Raw genomic sequence first — 20,155 nt, 5'->3', positions numbered from 1 at the left:
CTTGATAAACTTGCCCCAAGTGTTTGGGGTCTGGCCAAAGGCACAACAGCAATTTTTGGATATCTGGAAGTCTGAAGGCGCCATCAGGCTGCTGATGCATTTGCCTCACACGTACAGATTGACCTGCTGGCGGCACCATACTCCCCAGTTCTATATTTTCAAAGGCTCTTTCTTTAGTCATCTGCAGCGCTGGGTCCCGGAGCACCATGGTGGCCGCAGCCCCAGATGCAGCCACACTGTCTCCTCCCTCCACGCGGCTCCTGTGCTCCATGCCTATGCTCATCACCGCTGCAGGGCTGTTGGCACTGGTGAGATAGAACATAATGGCCCATAAGCTGACATCAATCCTCCGCCTCCCGCCCAGCCGCAGTTGGAGGCACCGTCAGCAACGAGGAAGAGGCACTCACCCCAAAGTAGATTTTTATGCCCTCAATTTTTATTTTTGCTTTGTGGCCACAACAGGTGTTGCTCAGGGATTATTCCTGGCTCGATGTTCAGGAATTAAACCTGGTTCTGCTCAAAGGATTATGTGTGATGCCTTAGAGTAAACAAAGATTGTTAACATACAGACTCCTTCTGCCTCTTGGTTAACACGTGGAACTTTATTTTGTCATAGTTTTTCAGTGTTTTTTTGAGGAATCCTTATTATTTCAATGATAAGAATTGTATCAAGAATTCCTAATTTAATGGTGTTATTTCCTGTCAGTGTATCAAAACTCAGGCCCTTAAACTTTTTGATATTTTTGGTTATGGAGGGACAAATTGTGAATACTCTGATTTTGTGTTTCATGGATGGTTTCTATATATGATTAATTTACTCCCTTTCCCTTTTGTTTCTTTTCCCCATCATTATCTAGGCGTCAGAGGATACTCATGCCTTCTGCATTGACTTCATGTTCCTCAAAGTGTACTTTTTTAAGCTTAGGCCTTTGCATCAACTCTCAAAAAACACTCCCTATTTTTCATGACTTCCCTAAAATCCTTGTGATAATTTTTCATGCGGTTTTGTTATTTTCAGACTTAGTTTGTGCTTAGTAATTCTGGCTGTAACTTTATGTCAGCTATAGGCTCCTTGCCAACTTCTTCCTCTCTTATCTCTTGCATCTTTTTTTTTATTTGTCTTTGCTCTCAACGAAGCTATAGCGATGAGGTTATGACAGATTATGTGTTTGGATTCATGATGATTCTCTTAACTCATAATTCTGACGGTTTGGGCATTATTCACTTTAGAATATTAAAAAAGGTGAGGGACCAGAGCGATAGTCCAGTGGGTAAGGCTTTTGCCTTGCACATGGCCAACCCAGGTTCAATCCCCAGTATTTCATATGGTCCCCCAAACACTGCCAGGAGTGATTCCTCGGTGCAGAGCCAGGAGTAACCCCTGAGCATAGCTGGGTGTGACCCAAAAAGCAAAAAAAAGCAAAAAAAATAATAATAAGGGTGAGATTTTATTATATATATTTTCAGGTTCTTTATTGGTTTGTTTTCTTTGAGGCATAAATATTGGTAAGTAGGTAACTGGGTAATCAACATTATCTTCTGTTAACTTACATCCAATTTTGATTGAAAATCTTATAAAAATATACAATTATGTCTGTATGTATTTATACTTACCTATGAAATTGTATATATTTAGATACATACATTTCTTTACATTCTGTGTTCATAGTAGATATCTCTTGAGGTAACAATTCTTTTCATCAAATATTATTATAGTGGATACTTAATTTAAATTTCTAAGTATTCTTGGGGTGAAACAGGAATCTGTAGATATCTTTTCAGAATTTTTCAATGTACATCACCCTGAAGTAGGTTAACGAAGATGGAGAAAAAGTCCGTAGACACACTGCTGGAACTTTCTATAAAGAGTCTGCTAAGTAATGAGTCTGCAGCTATCCAGGCCGTGGAAGAACTCCCTGTAGACCTCTTTGTTCCATTGTTTACTGCTGCCTTCTTGGGAAAACAGAAGGAAGTGCTAAAGGCAATGGTGAGAGTTTGGCCTTTTCGATGTCTGCATATTGGGGCACTGCATCCACAAGAATCAAACTATGACATCATGGAAGCCATGGTAGATGGCCTGCAACTCCTCCCTGCACAGAACACTTCTCTTGGGTAAGATAAGTAGAATAGAAAAATTGTAAGGCAGCGGGAGGGTATATTGGGTCACAGGCCAAGGAATACCAAGTCTCTCCAAAGCAACCAGTTATGTATATTTAGGATATCTTTGAGACTATTGATCCAACAAATTGAGCCACCATAAATACTTAAAAGACTTAGCAGAGATTTTTATATAATAGGACTGGTTGAGGATACTATGGTTCGATTTTACATCCTGAATGTGACTGTATGGGAAGGTGGCATGGACATCTAAACTGGAGAGAATCATAGGAGAAGAAAGTATGAGGGAATGAGTGAAAGATGCTTATATTTTTGTGGAAAGAGCTTGTGTTTAAATGATATATGGAGTTGAAACCAGAAACTGTTCAAAGTTCACATCCTTGGTGAGGCTGGGTTTTAATAGATCTTGCTGTGTCTTACATCTTCTGTCTCCTTTTTCTTTCCAGGGGCCCCAAACTAAGGATCCTTGATTTAAGGCAAGACCCAGAATATGCAATAACATGCTCATACAGGGACGCATACCCTTTATGTTTTCTATCTTGTATTTATTCTCAGCACTCCATCATGAATGTAAAAGAAGAAGAGCTTAATACTATAAGGGAAGGAATAGTTACAACAGAGTCTTTGCCTCTGTCAGCTTGGAAACCCATAGAATTATTGGTGGACCTTTCATTTAATTATATCTTGAGAACAAAGCAATTTATTTCTTTCCTTACTAGTAAGATTGAACGGAGCTTTGGTTCATTACACCTCTGCTGCAGAAATTTGCAAATCAGTAACCTGTCTGTGCATAAAAGTAGCCTGAAGATTGTTGATCTGGTGTGTGTTGACCACCTGGAGTTGGAGAAGGCTCACCTGAGGGATGTCAACACCCTTTTATCACAGTCGATCCACCTGGAAAGCCTTCGTCTGGTTGATGTTGAGTGTAGATCAAGAAAAAGAAACTTCAAAAATTTTCTCACCTGTATTGGGAAGCTGGAAAACCTTGAGGAGCTGAGTTTGTCTTTCTTCTGCCTCACCGATCAGCTGCACAAACTACTCAGGTGAAGAAGGAAGCAGGAAAGAATCCGTGTTTAAATACTACTAAGATTATATATTTTTTCTAAGATTATATTTTTAACTCAATTTGGGCATTGCTGAGAAATTAAAATTTGTCAGACCTTAGAGAGGCACCTTGTGGGTGAGGAGAATAACAATGTTAGACGAGGAAACTGCTTCTTCTTTCATTCAGTGAACCAATCAACTATGTGCAAATACTGTGATGTTTGCAGATATAATGGAGGAAAAGTTTCATTTCCCTATTGAAGCTTATGCCCATTTAATGAGAAACAAAGTGCAGAGGCATTCAGATAAAGAAATGCATTATGCTGTAGCTCTGATGCATATCTCCATGGACTGGGCTCTGTACTTACAAGCTGTTATGCTCCTATAGTTTCTCCAATTATTACACCCAAATGAAGAGCTTGTAACCTGGGACTAATGATAGGGGATCCTCACCTGACTGCTTTTTTAGATCTATCTCAGACCAAATATATGAATAAGATCCACCATTGATTATGTTGTGTAGCAATTGTTTATCAATCACTGCCTTTCCCATAACCTGTAAATGCTAATGTCATATACATTTTAAATGCTAAAGAGTCTGAATCCCAGAGTGCAAAGTAACTGTTTACCGAGGCCATTACTCTGTAAAGTGTAGATTCAAATATCTTTGATAATATTGATGTTGCAAATTATGTAGAAATTGCCCTACATTTTTTGAGAGCTATAAATAAGGCTTCACGTCTCTGGTCCAATATTTCATACTTCTGGATTAATCTTCCTTTTCTTTTTTAACAGAGTCCTGAAACCTCAGTTGGATACACTGAGTCTAACTTTCTGTGACCTTTCTACCAGAGATATCATTGCCCTATCCCAGAGCATTCAGGCAACCCACTTAAAGCTACTAAAGCTGAGTAACAATCAGTTAACCTGGGAACTTCCTGAGCCCTTGATAAATCTTCTGGAGAATGTCTCAGGCACCCTGCAGTATCTGGATATAAACAGCTGCCAAATCACTGATACTGTTCTCTCTGCTATACTCCCAGCCCTGACCCACTGTTCTTGCCTTCATATCTTTAGCTTTGCTTGTAATTGCATTTCTGTGCTTGTACTCATGAACCTTGCGCAGCATTTAACAGCCATGATGAATCTGAAGTATGTGATTTATCCTGTTCCTGTTGATTGTTATGAACAACAGGATCCTAATCGCAGTTTGGATCGAGAGAAACTTGCTGTAGTGAAGGCCCAGTTGATGTTTATACTACAGATGGCACAGCGGGAAGACATGAAGTGGACTGCTTTTCCTCATTAATCTTCCCAGTACAAGCACTTTCTTCAACACTGATGTACAGCCATTAAAACATTGTGACTTCGGTGTTCCATGGCAGTTCATACTTATCTGTTGCTTAATTTACACGCATTGAAGCTTCACGATCGGTGTGTTAAAACACGCATAGGTTGGTTTTCCTGAAGCCAACGTTTATAGAGACATATGTAAACTTCTATTTAAGAAATGTAGCACAGCGAGTAGGGTGTTTGCTTTGCATGTGGCCCACATGGCCAACCTGAGTTTGATTCATCCGCCCCTTTCTGAGAGCACGGCAAGCTACCAAGAGTGTCTTGCCCGCACGACAAAGCCTGGCAAGCTACCCATGACATATTCAATATGCAAAACACAGTTAACAAGTCTCACAATGTTACCGGGCCCACTCAAGCAAATCAATGAACAAAGGGAGGACAGTGACAATGACTCTGATCAATTTATTCTGTCCCCCGTATGCTATTGGATAGCTTCTCAAACCTCAGCCCAAGGCTTAAAGTGTACTTCCTCAAGTAGGTTTTTTTACTTACTTACTTGAATGGGTTTGCTTACTTACTTGAATGGGTTTGCTGTGATCCTTCTTTCTCTTAATGTACCATGCATGTTTTCTTCATGTTACATATCTTTATTTGACTTTGTTGTCTTTGTTGTTCCCATAGAATTGTAATATTCAGTAAGGCAGACAGTATTGTGATTAAGCAATACTAAAAAAATTGACTACTTTGAAAAGTGACGGGATGTGTTAAATGTACATTGTCTACACAAGATTTAATAAGAAACAAAGGATGAAAAATACGTAATTGGTAATTTACTTACATTGACGACATATTAAATGCTATACTTCATGTCAAACATTAAAATGAATGTAATTTGTTTACATATCACACATATAGAGCTGTGTTTCAAAAGTTTAGTAAATATTCATTCACATAGTTTCCTTGTTGAAGTGAAAATTGGATGAATTTGAAGATTCAAAAAGTAGACTATGCTTAAAATTTAGAAATTAAGAATAAGTTGCTATTGTTTTTATGTTGAAATAACAACCAAAGGATTTCCATATACAGAAAAGAAATAATACTATATTGCTTGCAGTTTCAAAAGATAGAAAGCTAAAGTTCAAAATATGAGACAAAAATGTAAAATTATTTAATAGTAGTGTGGTTATTATTTTGTTCTTCTTATGTTCATTCTGTAACAACACACTACATTTTAGACTTAGAAAAAATGTTGAACTAATTTGTAACTTGTGTCTATTTTATATTTCTTGAAGTGAAACTGGACATTTGAAAGACTTTTATAAGGAAAAGCAATGTAAAATTAATTTATAATCTGTTCAGATTGCTTATATTTTGAAATGATGTACTGAATTTCAAGAAGTTAAACAAAAAATATTTCTACATTTAAATTATTTCTGTATAATTTTTATTTTTTGCTCACTAGAGTAATTTTAAAAATTTAGATCACCTGTTCCTTTTCTCTTTTTGTTTTCTTTTTACATTTTTATGTGACTTATATATCTGTTGCACTACACGAACTGGAACATAAGCTTCCTGCAAGCAGGACCTTTTTCCCCTTTTGCATATCAATTATGCCTTCCCCACTGTCTTTCTTTCCATTCTATGTTGCAGGCCTTACAGATTTTATCTTCATTTTTTAAAAAAAAGATACAATAATCTCCTTGGCCCTTGTCTCTACTGTCCTTACACCCATAGGCAGTAGAGACAAGGGCCAGGAAGATTGTTACACAGTTAGAAGCCTGCCTCATGACTATGGGGAGAAGGCAGCTGGGATAGAGAAGGGATCACTAAGTAAATGATGGTTGGAGAGATTGCTCAGTATAGGAAATGTGTGCTGAAAGTAGATAAAGGACCAAACATGATGATCTCTCAGTATCTATATTGCAAACCATAATTCCCCAAATGATGTGTCGTGCGGCCGCAAAGCAGTGTAGAGATGCGATCAAGGAAGACCTCAAAGAGAGAAGAGCAGAAGTGCTGGTAGATGCGGCAAAAGCCGGGAAAAGTATTCATAACGCCCGCCTGCCCTTCGCCAACTACAAGACCAAGATGACTGCCCTCCAACGTCCTGATGGATCTATCACATCCTCCAGAATGGCAATGGAGAAGATTATCCATGACTTCTACTCAAATATCTTAGATAGCCATGTCCACTTGCCGACATACCAAATTCAACAGGATGGGTATGTCGTTCTCAATGTTCTCCCTTCTGAAATCCGACACGCCATTTTGTCAGTAAAGAAACGAAGGGCACCTGGCCCAGACAAGGTCAGACTTGAACACCTGAAGAACCTGCCATCAGTACTCATCAATACTCTGGCTCGGCTCTTCACACGCTACCTGTCTGAATGCAAGGTTCCATCCCAATGGAAAACCAGCAGGACTGTAATACTGTTCAAGAAGGGAGACATCCATGACATTGGCAACTATTGCCCGATCTGCCTATTGTCTGTCGTCTACAAGTTGTTCACTCGAGTCATTCTGAACAGGATTGGCAGAACACTAGATGAAGGATAACCATGCGAGCAAGCCGGGTTCCACAAAGGATTCAGCACCATCGACCATATCCACAGGATAACCAAACTCATTGAGGTTTCTCGGGAGTTCAACATGCCACTCTGTCTAACGTTCATTGATTTAAAGAACGCCTTTGATTCTGTTGAGATGGAAGAGGTCATTGAAGCCCTAGCCAATCGGGGCATTCAAGCTCAATACATCAAGATCCTCCGTGAGCTGTATTGCGGATTCACTACCAGGATCTCACCATTCTACAAAGAAGTAATCATCGATGTCAAGAGAGCGGTTTGGCAGGGTGATACCATTTCACCGAAACTCTTCAGTGCCACCCTCGAGAACATCATGCGATGACTGGAATGGGAAGCAATGGGAGTGAAGATAGATGGTTGGCAACTACACCACCTCCGCTTTCCTGATGATATTGTTTTAATAACACCAAACATCAGCCAAGTGGCACAAATGCTGGCCGACTTCTACTGTGAATGGAGAAAGGTCGGACTACAGCTGAATCTTACGAAGACAATGTTCATGAGAAACAGCCTCGTTCCTGATGCCTCATTCGCTCTCAACGGAACGACCATCTCCAAATGCAACAACTATGTGTACCTAGGTCGAGAAGTCAACATGACAAATGACCTGGCACTCGAGCTGCACAGGAGGAAGAAGGCAGCTTGGAACGCCTTCAAGAGCGTCGAAGAAATACATAAGAAGATGAAGAACCTCCGGCTCCAGGCACATCTCTTTGATTCCACTGTTCTTCCTGCATTAACATATGCCTCAGAGACCTGGGCCCTACGCAAACAGGATGAGAACCTTATTCGGGTCTCCCAAAGAGGAATTGAAAGAGCTATGCTTGGAATATCACATTTCACTCAAATGAGAGAAAGAATCCAGAGTTCCGACATCTGTGGACGATCAAGAATCAGGTACGCTGTCTTGTTTGCCAAGGTGTCAAAAATCAGATGGGCTGGTCACGTAATGAGATTTAAAGACGACCGCTGGACTAGAGCTGTTACTGACTGGATTCCATGAGATGTCAAAAGACCGCGTAGCCACCCACCTACCAGATGGTCAGACTTCTTCATCAAGGTCATGAACGATCGGTTTGAGGCTCTTCATGTTCCTAGAGTGAACAGATGCTATTGGGCCACACTAGCACACGACAGGGACAAATGGAGGCGTTACTGGCGCCCACTCGAACAACTCGACGATTATTGGGAAGTTACGTGATTAAGTGATTAATTCCCCAAAGTAGAGAGAGAGTAAGAGGAAATTGTCTGCCATAGAGGAAGGGGGAGTGTTAGGATGGGGGTAAGGCTACCGGGGACACTGATGCTGGAAAATGTACACTGGTGGGGTGTTCAATCATTGTATGATTGAAACTAAAACATGAAAACTTTGTAACTGTATTTCATGGTGATTCAATTTAAAAAAGATACAATAACACAATGAAAAATGGAGAAAGAAGAGATAAATAGGTCAAGGTCTAGGAAAAGTGTGTGGAATTTTCACATACTGACTAGGCAACCCACTCCACTAATCTACATTTGTTTACACTCTGACCATTGACCCTGTGTGTTTGGGTTTGACAGTGTACCATGTAGGAGAGTGAACTGAGGCCTTCTGCATGCAAAGCAGTCACATTAACACTTTAAGATCTCTCCTTAGCTGACCCTATTCGGGTGGGGATATTTTTTGTCTTGAGTTACACTCAGAGTTGGTGCATGGCTTACTCTGGCTTTGTGCTTGTTCTTGACAATGTGTGGTGTACCGTGAGATGCCAGGGATCAAGCCGTGCCTCCAGCAAAAGATAAGTCACATTATTCAGTCCTTTGAGCTATCTACCCAGCCTCCAGTTGTGTTTTTGTGGACATTTCATTACATAAGCATTGTTTACTTACTCATAGGTCATTGGTGATTGAATGCCATCTTCAGACCCTCCCACCACGCAAGAGAAGAGAAAGGGAAAGAGAAGAGAGATTTTGCAGTGCCACTTCATTACAGAGCAATATTGATAAACTCATAGGTCATTGGTAATTTAGCTCAATCTTCAGCCTCTCTCCCCACTCAACAGAGAGAAAGAAATTTTGCCATGAGAGGGATTGAATTTACGGCCTCTCACATACCTGACTAGTGTTCTACCACTGCTGCCTGCACTGTCTTCAGTTATTGATAGTCTCTCTTAAGATTGAGTCTTTTATGGGCCAGGAGGAATAGTACATGGTTGGAAGCCTGCCTCAAGTGCTGGGGGAGAGGGCAATTGGGATAGACAAGGGACTACTACGAAAATGATGATTGGAGGGATTGCTTTGGATAGGAGATGTGTGATAAAAGTCAATAAAGGCCTAAACATGATAGCCTCTCAGTATCTGTATTGCAAATCTTAATGACAAAAGAAGAGAGAAAGAAGAAATGTCCATGCCATAAATCAGGCAATGAGGGTGAGTTTTATGGGACAGTGGGGGTGGCAGAAGGAATACGGGGATGTTGGAGGTAAGAAATGTACACTGGTGGAGGGATGGGTGTTGGAACATTGTATGAATTAACCATGATCATAAAATCTATTTAACTGTATATCTCATAGATATTCATTTTAAAAATTAAAAAATTATTGAGTGTTGTGGGCAGGAAATAATAAAGGAGTTAAGGTATAACCACCTGGGTTTTATTCCCTCTACCACACGGTCCTCTTCAGTATCAAGCATCACCATATGATGGCCTGAATAATTGCAGCACTGTTGTTCTGGCCTATGTATACCCAGAACTATAAGAACTCAGCAGCAGCACATAATATGGGCTTTGCATTGAGCCAATGACCAGGTTGATCTGTTCAGGTACACTGTGGCTTTAGTACTGGGAGTCTCCTTTGTTACTATATTTGTGATAGGGAAGGGAAGAGCAACATCAATGAGCAGATTAAAATCTCAATGGATCATCACATGGGTTACAGTAGACGTGGAACTAAACAGCATAGAAGGAGAACCCAGTGCTGTTCCTCTGCCTCTGTGACCAATCCTGACTACTATTCGTGCCAAATTCTGCCAAATTCATGCCAACTTCATGGCAAATCTACCTCACATTCTGTGCTTCTGGATCACAGCTTGAAGTCTGCATAAATCCCTAATGGAGGAGGGAGAACATTCATTATTGTAGTTACTGGTGTCTTGAAACACCAGGAACCAAATTGGGCTGGTGTTGTTGGTTTTTAATCCCTGCATTTAGATACTAGAAGAAATACAATTTTATTTTTTTGAGTGGTGATCTGTTATTCCTACTCTTGATCCCTCTTAGCCAGGTCTGTTCCACTCATAGCAATGGCAGTTGGTATGCTCTGAGCCTCACTGGAATTATAATCAGGCTGTATTAGGAACAAGGACAATGACAACATAGCCAAATGTCAACCTGAAACATTTCAACAGCCATCTAGGACATTCTTCCTCCACCCTTATCCCCCATCTTCCAGTAGCTAGGCGTTACACCCACCAACTGCCCCTGCGCCGTGTAATCCCATCAACTGCCAAGACCCAGAGACTATAAAACCAATCTCCTGGGCCTATTACTGTCTAGTTCTCACTCTCGGAGAACCTGGCAGGCTACTGAGAGTATCCTGCCTGCATGGCAGAGTCTGGCAAGCTCCCCATGGTGTATTCCCCATGGGGGGGTGGGGTTGAGTTTCCCTTGCAGCCCTGAACAGACTCCCAAAAGCTGAAGACCTCTGAAACCAGCCACAGCTATGCTTAAGACCACTCTCCACATGCTCGGAAGAGCCTCACGCATGAAGGAAGCGGCAGAGGAACCCAGGTGTGCGAAACCAGGGTATTTGTGGCCGGGCGACTTGTTATTCTCTAGTCTTCTTCCTGTTCTTGCTCTCAGAGTACCCGGGAGGCTATGAGAGTATCCTGCCCACACAGCAGAGTCTAGAAAGCTCCTCGTGTAATATTTGATATGCCAAAACCCAGTAACAATGATGGGTCTCATTCCCCTGACCCTGAAAGAGCGTTAATGTGGCAGGTGTTAAAATCTCAGGGCTAGGACGAATGGAGACATTACTAGTGCCTGCTTGAGGAAATCGATGAACAACAGGATAACAGTGATACAGTGGTACAGCGATCTAGGACAGACACATGGGCCCAGATAATACATGGTTCAATGGTCAGAAGAGAGAAACGGATGCCACCAATAGTCCTAGAAATCCTGTTCCTCAGATGGATTGGTTCATTAAAGACACCCAAATAGTCCATAGGTACTCAATATGCCACCATGACACCCCTGCAAAAATTTCAGGTCACATTTAAAAGTCTCTGAAATACTTTTCTGTCTTCCAATCACACTTAGCCTGTTCTGATTTACAGACCTTCCTTTACACTTTGAAATAAACTCTTTCTCTGCATTACTTTTCATCTTGGGTGTCTTATTCAGTTGTTTTTGGAGATATTTAGAGATACAACAAACAGATTGCCTTCACTGACACCAGTGTCTGTTCATATATTAATTTCTCCTCTTTAATTATATTCACTACTGTTCCATGCACATTCAGATATATAGTTTAATGTGACTTCTCAGGCAAGCATATCTCATATCAATGGATGAAACTTCCTGTGATACGTAGTTGGATTCTGTTTGTTCATTATTGGGGGAGATTTGCATGTCAGTGTCTGTTCTGCTATTTCAGTGTCAGAATATTTTATACTTTTAATGTCTTCAGTGACAATGTCCCTTGTTCTTGCATTTCCTTTCTGATTTCAATAATGTTTTGCTGTGTCGGTGTGCATTTCATTGTTTACATGATAGTGATATTAAGATACTTTACTGTTAGAATCCTGTGATTTTAAGCACATACATATGATTTGGATGGATGTTTTTGTGTTGTGGATGTAGCGGCCAAAAAGTGGAATCAATAGGCTGTATGGGAGCCCATCCTTGATTTTTCTATTCTTAATAGGGAGTTGAATACATTTCTGCCTTATCAAAGAAAGTTAGAGTTTCTGAAGAATTGCAAAATAAGCAACGGGAGAGGCAGGGCAGTGAGGACACCAAGCGCTCCAAGACTCTGGTGGGACTTGAAAGGAAAGCCTCTGTGCATGGCAACTCAGATGCTAGGTGCTATGAAACTCTGATCCCTGGCAATTTCCCAGAAATAGAGTCGCAGGCAGAGCCCCTTTCCCAAGGCATCAATACTAAACCCCCAATTCAGAGCTTCAGGCTATTGCAGAAGAGCAGATTTTCCGGGGACTGCAGAAATTAAAGAGAAGTCACTCATTTGGGGCCACTGCCAGTGTCAGCATGAGATTTAACTCTTAGGCCAGGAGAGGAGAAAGAAGCAAAGGAGCTCAACCTGAAGCTCTTTTCCTTAAAGATAGCATTTAAGGATGAGAAAGAATGGATATATGAAGTAAAGGGATTTATAAAAACAAAAACACACAACCCAGAAAGGGTTGCAAGCATTTCAATAAGAAGTCTGGTCTACTGGGTTTGGGGGTAAGAATTTTATAGCTTAAGGAGCTAAGTAACGAGTCATGTTAGTTTTAATTGTGCTGTGGTGGTGATTAATATTGAAATTACATTAACATCTCAATATACAGCTAGAAGACATATACGTTGACATGTGTTTTAGGCTTAATTAATTTGTACAAGGTAAGTGGAACTCTCTGAGACCTTGGACTCCAGGCTCGGCGGACCCAGGGACAGAGCTTCTCTGCTTGCTCCCACCACCACAGGTGACAAAGGGATTCTAATCAGGAGCCCCACCCTACCCTGCCCTGTCTGCTTCCATCAACCACCCAGGGATCGAATTGTGCACAGGAGACCCACCCTACCCAGATAAATACCCCACTGGCAGATTTCCACTCTCGACACTACTTCCACTACCCAGCCGTCGCCACACTCCAGGACGCTTTCCGGACCCGCGCGGCCGCAAGCGGCCGCGCAACACATCATAAGACACTAAATACCCATCTTCTGGAATTGTCGTACCATATTTGATAGGGTTCAAATATGGTAACACCTACAAGGGTGATTAGAGGCCACCCCAAAAACCTCTATACCTCTCGGAAAGACTGGCAAGCTACCGAGAGTATTCCGCCCGCACGGAAGAGCCTGGCAAGCTATCCGCTGTGTATTCGATATGCCAAAACCAGTAACTACAACTGGTCTCATTCACCTGACCCTGAAGGCTTCACCGACATGGAAGCACTGAGAAGGATGAGAAAGGAGAGGCCGACAAAATCTCAAGGCCGACCTAGGCTGCCACAACGAAGGAAGACAAAAATGATCGTCTGTACTTTCAATGCACGTACGCTAGCATCAGATGCATCCATCGAGGACCTGATGGTACAAGCGCGAATGATCAAGTACGACATCATTGGTCTGACCGAGACAAGAAGGCACGAATCTCACCATGCTGTTTTCGACACTGGAGAAGAATTGTTCCTCGGAACATGCGATAAAAGAGGTGTTGGAGGCGTCGGTGTCCTTGTCAACACAAACTTGGCCAAGAGCATTGATTCATTCGAATGCCTAACAACCCGAATCGGACGTTTACATTTGAATAGATGTGGCTCACTGCCTGCAGTTTCTATCTTCGTTGTCTATGCACCAACATCTCATTATGATGAAAGAGAAATCGAGAAGTTCTACATGGAGCTAGAGAAGTTCTATAAAGAAGACCACACCTTCTACAAGATCATTGTGGGTGATTTTAATGCCAAGATAGGACCGAGAAGATCAGCTGAAGAACTTCACATTGGGACCCATGGCCTAGAATGGAACGAACAGGGTGAGAGACTGTCTGAGTTCATCATGTCGACCAAGACCATTCATGGTAACTCACAGTTCCAGAAGGCAGAATCTAAACGATGGACATGGGAGTCTCCCGGTGGACGATTCCACAACGAAATAGACCACATCATATTCAATCGACGGTTTTGCCTGACTGATGTCGCTGTTGTCCCAAAATTTCGAACGGGATCGGACCACCGTCTCCTTCGTGCAAAATTCTACTTCACAGAGCGGGGAGAAAGGGCTGCAAAGTTCAAAAAGAGAACTCCCAGAATGACCACCAACTGGGAACTCTTTGGTACTATTGCGGCAACATGGGAAGATGCCATTGTTGACAACATTGACGAGGAATACGATCGACTGGTTCAGCACCTCCATGAATGTGCGAGGAACGCCAAGAGAGAGATAGCCACAAAAAGTCGCCTATCTTCGAAAACTCTTGAGCTAATTCGCCAGCGTGGTTTGGCGCATGCCTCAGGCAACCGCAAGCTAACGTCCGAGCTTGCAAAGCAGTGCAGAGATGCGATCAAGGAAGACCTCAAAGAGAGAAGAGCAGAAGTACTGATAGATGCGGCAGAAGCCGGGAAAAGTATTCGTAACGCCCTCCTGTCCTTCGCCAACTATAAGACCAAGATGACTGCCCTCCGACGTCCTGATGGATCCATCACATCCTCCAGAACGGCAATGGAGAAGATTATCCATGACTTCTACTCAAATCTCTTCGATAGCCATGTCCACTTGCCGACATACCAAATTCCACAGGATGGGTATGTCGTTCCTAACGTTCTCCCTTCCGAAATCCGACACGCCATTTCGTTGGTAAAGAAGCAAACAGCACCCGGCCCAGACAAGGTCAGACCTGAACACCTGAAGAACCTGCCGTCAGTACTCATCAATACACTGGCTCGGCTCTTCACTCGCTACCTGTCTGAATGCAAGGTTCCGTCCCAATGGAAAACCAGCAGGACCGTACTACTGTTCAAGAAGGGAGACATCCATGACATTGGCAACTATCGCCCGATCTGCCTATTGTCTGTCATCTACAAGCTGTTCACTCGAGTCATCCTGAATAGGATTGGCAGAACACTAGATGAAGGACAACCATGCGAGCAAGCAGGGTTCCGCAAAGGATTCAGCACCATCGACCATATCCACATGGTAACCAAGCTCATTGAGGTTTCTCGGGAGTTCAAGATGCCGCTCTGCTTAACGTTCATTGATTTAAAGAAGGCCTTTGATTCTGTTGAGACGGAAGCGGTCATTGAAGCCCTAGCCAATCAGGTCATTCAAGCCCAATACATCAGGATCCTCCGTGAGCTGTATTGCGGATTCACTACCAGGATCTCACCATTCTACAAAGAAGTGATCGTTGATGTCAAGAGAGGGGTGCGGCAGGGTGATACCATTTCACCGAAACTCTTCAGTGCCACCCTCGAGAACATCATGTGACGACTGGAATGGGAAGGAATGGGAGTGAAGATAGATGGTCGGCAACTACACCACCTCCGCTTTGCTGATGACATTGTTTTAATAACACCAAACATCAGCCAAGCGGCACAAATGCTGGCCGACTTTGACCGTGAGTGTGGAAAGGTAGGACTACAGCTGAATCTTACGAAGACAATGTTTATGAGAAACAGCCTTGTTCCTGACGCCCCATTCGCTCTCAATGGAACGACCATCTCCGAATGCAACAGCTATGTGTACCTAGGTCGAGAGGTCAACATGACAAATGACCTGGCACCCGAGCTGCGCAGGAGGAAGAGAGCGGCTTGGAACGCCTTCAAGAACGTCGAAGAAATAGCTAAGAGGACGAAGAACCTCCGGCTCCGGGCACATCTCTTTGATTCCACTGTTCTTCCTGCATTAACATATGCCTCAGAGACCTGGGCCCTACGCAAACAAGATGAGAACGCCATTCAGGTCTCCCAAAGAAGAATAGAAAGAGCTATGCTTGGAATAACACGTTTCACTCAAATGAGAGAACGAATCCGGAGTTCTGACATCCGTCGACGATCAAGGATCAGGGACGCTGTCTCATATGCCAAGGTGTCGAAAATCAGATGGGCTGGTCACGTAATGAGATTTAAAGACGACCATTGGACTAGAGCTGTTACTGATTGGATTCCACGGGATGTCAAGAGACCGCGTGGCCGCCCACCTACCAGATGGTCAGACTTCTTTGTCAAGATCATGAACGATCGGTTTGAGGCCCTCCATGTTCCCGGAGCGAAGAGATGCCATTGGGCTACACTAACACGCGACAGGGACAAATGGAGACGTTACTGGCGCCCGCTCGAGCAAATCGACGACTAACGGGAAGTTAAGTGATTAAGTGAAGTGTGAATTTGTAGTACTGTCCACTGTCCTTCTGGTGTTCATCGATTTGCTCGAGAGGGCCCAGTAACATCTCCATTGTGAGACTTGTTGTTACTGTGTTTGGCATATCGAATACGTCACATGTAGCTTGCCAGGCAAGACATACGCCCTACTGCTGTGCTATCGCTCAGAAATAATCTAAAAGATAAATTAAAAATTAAGGATCTCTTTATTAGGGTGTTGTGAAGACCCTCCCAGGGTGGGAGGGTCATGCTAAAAGTAGTCTATAGACCAAACATGATTGCCACTCAATGCCTCTCTGGCAAAACACAGTACCCAAAAGAAGAGAGAGAGAACAAGGGGGAATGCCCTGCCACAGCGGCAGGGTGGGATGGGGGGGGAGGGATGGGGGGTGGGAGGGATGCTAGGACCCGTGGCGGGGGAGGATGGGCACTGGTGGAGGGATGGGTACTTGATCATTGTATAACTGAAACCCAAGCACAAAAATTTATAAGTCTATACGTGTACTTCATGGTGTTTCACTAATAAAAAATGATAAAAAAATAAATAAAAAAAATTAAGGATCTCTTTATTGAACACAAATTTGTATTCAAGTTCTTCTGATTTCTCTTATCAGAAACTGGTAACCAGCAAGAATCACAAGAATGTCTACTATCCTCTGAGAAATTTTTACGCTGCCAATATGACCTTGAGAATTTATTTCCTGATCCAGCAGAAAGAGTTTGCTATCCAAGCAGGGAAATTGCCGGGACATTGGAGATACGCGGGTCTCTGGAAAACCAGTAGACTCCTTCATAGACATGAGAATTAAGATGACTGCTCAGGTAGCTTGTGGCTAGACATAAGTATGAGCAAGTTCTAGGCCAGACATAGTACAGTGGGTAGGGTGTTTGTATTAGCAAGCAGACAACAGGGTTTTAATCTTTAGAATCCCATATTGTCCTCAGAGAACTGCCAGGAGTACTTCCAGAACACAGAGCCAGAAGTCATCCTTAGTTTGGCATTTTTAGATCTTTTTCCTTGACAGTTGGCATATTAGCAAGATTATTCAATAGATGTTGCCAAAGGGATGCAGCAGGAGAAATTTGTTTTGTCTTCAGCTTCCAGATTTGGATCTCCCAGGACAGAAAGCTTGCACAGACGGACTCCTTCAGGTTGCACACTTCTTCATTGTCCTACAGATTAAAGGACCCATCACGCACCATCGTCTTCACTCCTACTTCACATATTTTTCTCATGGCAAAAGGAGGCATAAATGCAGCTCACACTGTTGAGATGTGGATGTGGATTTACTCTCCTTTAGTCCTTCCACGGGCTGGAGCTATAGCACAGTTGGTAGGGCATTTGCCTTGCATGCGGCGGACCCGGGTTCTATTCCTCTGCTCCTATTGGAGAGCCTGGCCAGCTACCGAGAGTATACCACTTACACGACAAAGCCTGGAAAGCTACCCCTGATGTATTAGATATGTCAAAAACAGTAACATGAAGTCTCACAATGGAGACGTTACTGGTGGTCACTCAAGCAAATCGATAAACTACGAGAGGACAGTGCTGCAGTGCTACTCCTCTCACATGTAACCAGATGTATATATATATATATATATATATATATATATATGGATACATCATGGAATATAACAATACTGTATTAATTCACAATTAAAAAATAAAGAAATATATTAAGAGTAACTTTTCAAATTATTGTTAGAGGTCACATCTAAGTAAAGAGAAATAATACAATCTCAGAGGACTGAAAAATATTACCTCTCTCTGTAAGGATATACTTCTTTCTAAATACAAGCACATAGAAATAAGTACTATTTCCACAATGATATTGCTTCTGAAATATTTTGTATTTTTATAACCGCTGTGTCTAAGAGAATTAATTCTGATTTTAAAGTGATTCAGTCTAATTAAGAAAAGAAAACACTACAGTCAAACTGAGTAGAAATTATCCTCAATCAATTCTAACATTCATTTTTTTTGTTTAATTTAAAATTTCCCTTTCCTCTCCTTTTTGTCACTATTATTGCAGCCACAGGAATAGGGGTCGCAGACATTTGGTTGTGGAACTTGAACACATCAGCTTCATATTTTGCCAAGGGTCACACAATTTGTTATCATTGGCACTTAGCATTTGGAGCTGAGCAGGTGATCGAACTTATGGCCTCATGCTTATAATGCAAGTGCACTATCATTTACATATCCCTGGGCACTATATTGCATCTTAAATCATCATACTTTCATATTTTCTAACCACATCAATTTGCTAAGCTTTATAGCAAAATATCAATAGAAGGGTGGGCTTAGTAGCATAAATTACTTTTAGTATGGTTATGGCTCTGTGTGGTACAACCCTGAAGGAGTTTTTGAAGCTCAGTACAGCTCCTAGAGACAAAACTCTCCTGGACACGTTTCCCATGTATTAGAGAGGAAGGGAAGACTCTCAGATACACGGGAACTTCACTCTCCTGCTCTGAACTCTGTTCCCTGAATCTAAATGGTGCAGCTCAGGAGTTTCTGGAGCTCAAATTCATCTCCCAGAAACTAAATTCTCCTGGAAACTTTTCATAGGTGTCTACAGGGAGCAATCAATAAACTCAGACAGCCTAATGGGAAAAAAAGAAAGAAGTTGTCCAAATAGAAGTAGTGGAACTCCTTTTCCACCCGCTCCCCCCTCCCCCCACGGCTCGGGCTGCACCTCGCTCGCCCCACGCTCTGAGCTCCTGCCCAGCCATAGCCGCTGCCACCGCCTGCCGCCATCATGATCATCTACCGGGACCTCATCAGCCATGATGAGATGTTCTCCAACATCTACAAGATCCTGGAGATCGCGGACGGGGTGTGCCTGGAGGTGGAGGGGAAGATGGTCAGTAGGACAGAGGGTAGCAATAATGACTCGCTCATTGGTGGAAATGCCTCCGCCGAAGGTGCCGAGGGCGAAGGGATCAAAAGCACAGTGATCACCAGTGTGGACATCGTCATGAACCATCACTTGCAGGAAAGCAGCTTCACCAAGGAAGCCTACAAGGAGTACATCAAAGATGACATGAAATCAATTAAAGGCAAACTCGAAGAACAGAGACCAGAGAAGAGTAAAACCTTTAATGACTGGGGCAGCAGAACAAGTCAAGCACATACATGCTAATTTCAAAAACTACCAGTCCTTTATTGGCGAGAACATGAATCCTGATGGTATACTTGCTCTGCTGGACTAGCGTGAGGATGGTGTGACCCCGTATATGATTTTCTTTAAAGATGGTTTTAAAATGGAAAAGTGTTAACAGATTTGGCAGTTACTTCGGATCTATCACCTGTCATCATAACTAGCTGCTGCTTTTCATCTACAGAACACCAGGACAGACAACAGGGACTGATGTCACTTTGAGCTTTTCATTTATTTTGACCTTGATTTTTTTGTAGTGGAAGCATTGTTTTTAAGAAAAACATGTAGGTTGTCTTAAAATAAAAATCACTTAAATGCATTTGAGACACTGACTCTTAGTTTAATGCCTATTTAAATTCCATTCTGTATTAGTGCTCCTGGAGAAAGCTAGAGCCTGGGTGTAGACCACTACTAAAAAACATAAGACTGTCTCCTGGTTAACTTCTTTGGACTACTTCTGGGACTGGAATACCAAAAAACAAGAATCAAAAGTCTTTAACTGAGTTGGGAAAGACCATGGTGTAACAGTGCAAACACTTGGAAGTGGATTCATTACATTCTGATTACTTACAAATGGAAGTAGTTACCTTTGGAAGAGATTTCCTCAAGAATAAAATGAGACTAATACAGTTGGGAAAAAAATAAGTAATGCAACTCAATAATGCAGTAGCAAGCCTTAGACGCAATGTGGGTGAAGCCAAAGAACAAATCAGTACACTGGGAGGTGCAATAAACGAATCCAGTAAGAAGACAAAGGAAATAAAAAATAAAAGGAGAAAAAAAGAGAAATAAGAAAAATTATTGACAATATCAAAATGAAAAATTTCAGAATCATAGGAATTTCAGAAGGCAAAGAGA

The 20,155-nt window shown here is 42.2% G+C and overlaps 1 protein-coding gene and 1 pseudogene across 1 annotated transcript; both read left to right on the top strand.

Moving 5' to 3' along the window:
* The first annotated feature begins 1,822 nt into the window (after positions 1–1,822).
* LOC130034148 (melanoma antigen preferentially expressed in tumors-like) lies at positions 1,823–4,471 on the top strand. Its single transcript, XM_056125701.1, has 3 exons — positions 1,823–2,112; positions 2,880–3,161; positions 3,958–4,471. Exons 1-3 carry the CDS (start codon positions 1,823–1,825, stop codon positions 4,469–4,471), a joined length of 1,086 nt encoding a protein of 361 aa, XP_055981676.1.
* Positions 4,472–18,825: 14,354 nt separating this feature from the next.
* LOC130034190 (translationally-controlled tumor protein-like) lies at positions 18,826–19,616 on the top strand (annotated as a pseudogene).
* The last annotated feature ends 539 nt before the right edge of the window (positions 19,617–20,155 follow it).

Source organism: Sorex fumeus, unplaced genomic scaffold, assembly GCF_029834395.1.
Source record: "Sorex fumeus unplaced genomic scaffold, SorFum_2.1 ptg000058l, whole genome shotgun sequence".
Lineage (NCBI taxonomy): Eukaryota > Metazoa > Chordata > Mammalia > Eulipotyphla > Soricidae > Sorex > Sorex fumeus.
Note: the sequence above shows the minus strand (reverse complement) of the source record. Positions and strands in the feature narration are given on the sequence as shown.

Coding starts and splice junctions, on each gene's coding strand:
- LOC130034148 (XM_056125701.1), top strand. CDS start 1,823: ATGGAGAAAAAGTCCGTAGACACACTGCTGGAACTTTCTATAAAGAGT. Junction 2,113..2,879: donor GCACAGAACACTTCTCTTGG/GTAAGATAAGTA, acceptor CCTCTGCTGCAG/AAATTTGCAAATCAGTAACC. Junction 3,162..3,957: donor CAGCTGCACAAACTACTCAG/GTGAAGAAGGAA, acceptor CTTTTTTAACAG/AGTCCTGAAACCTCAGTTGG.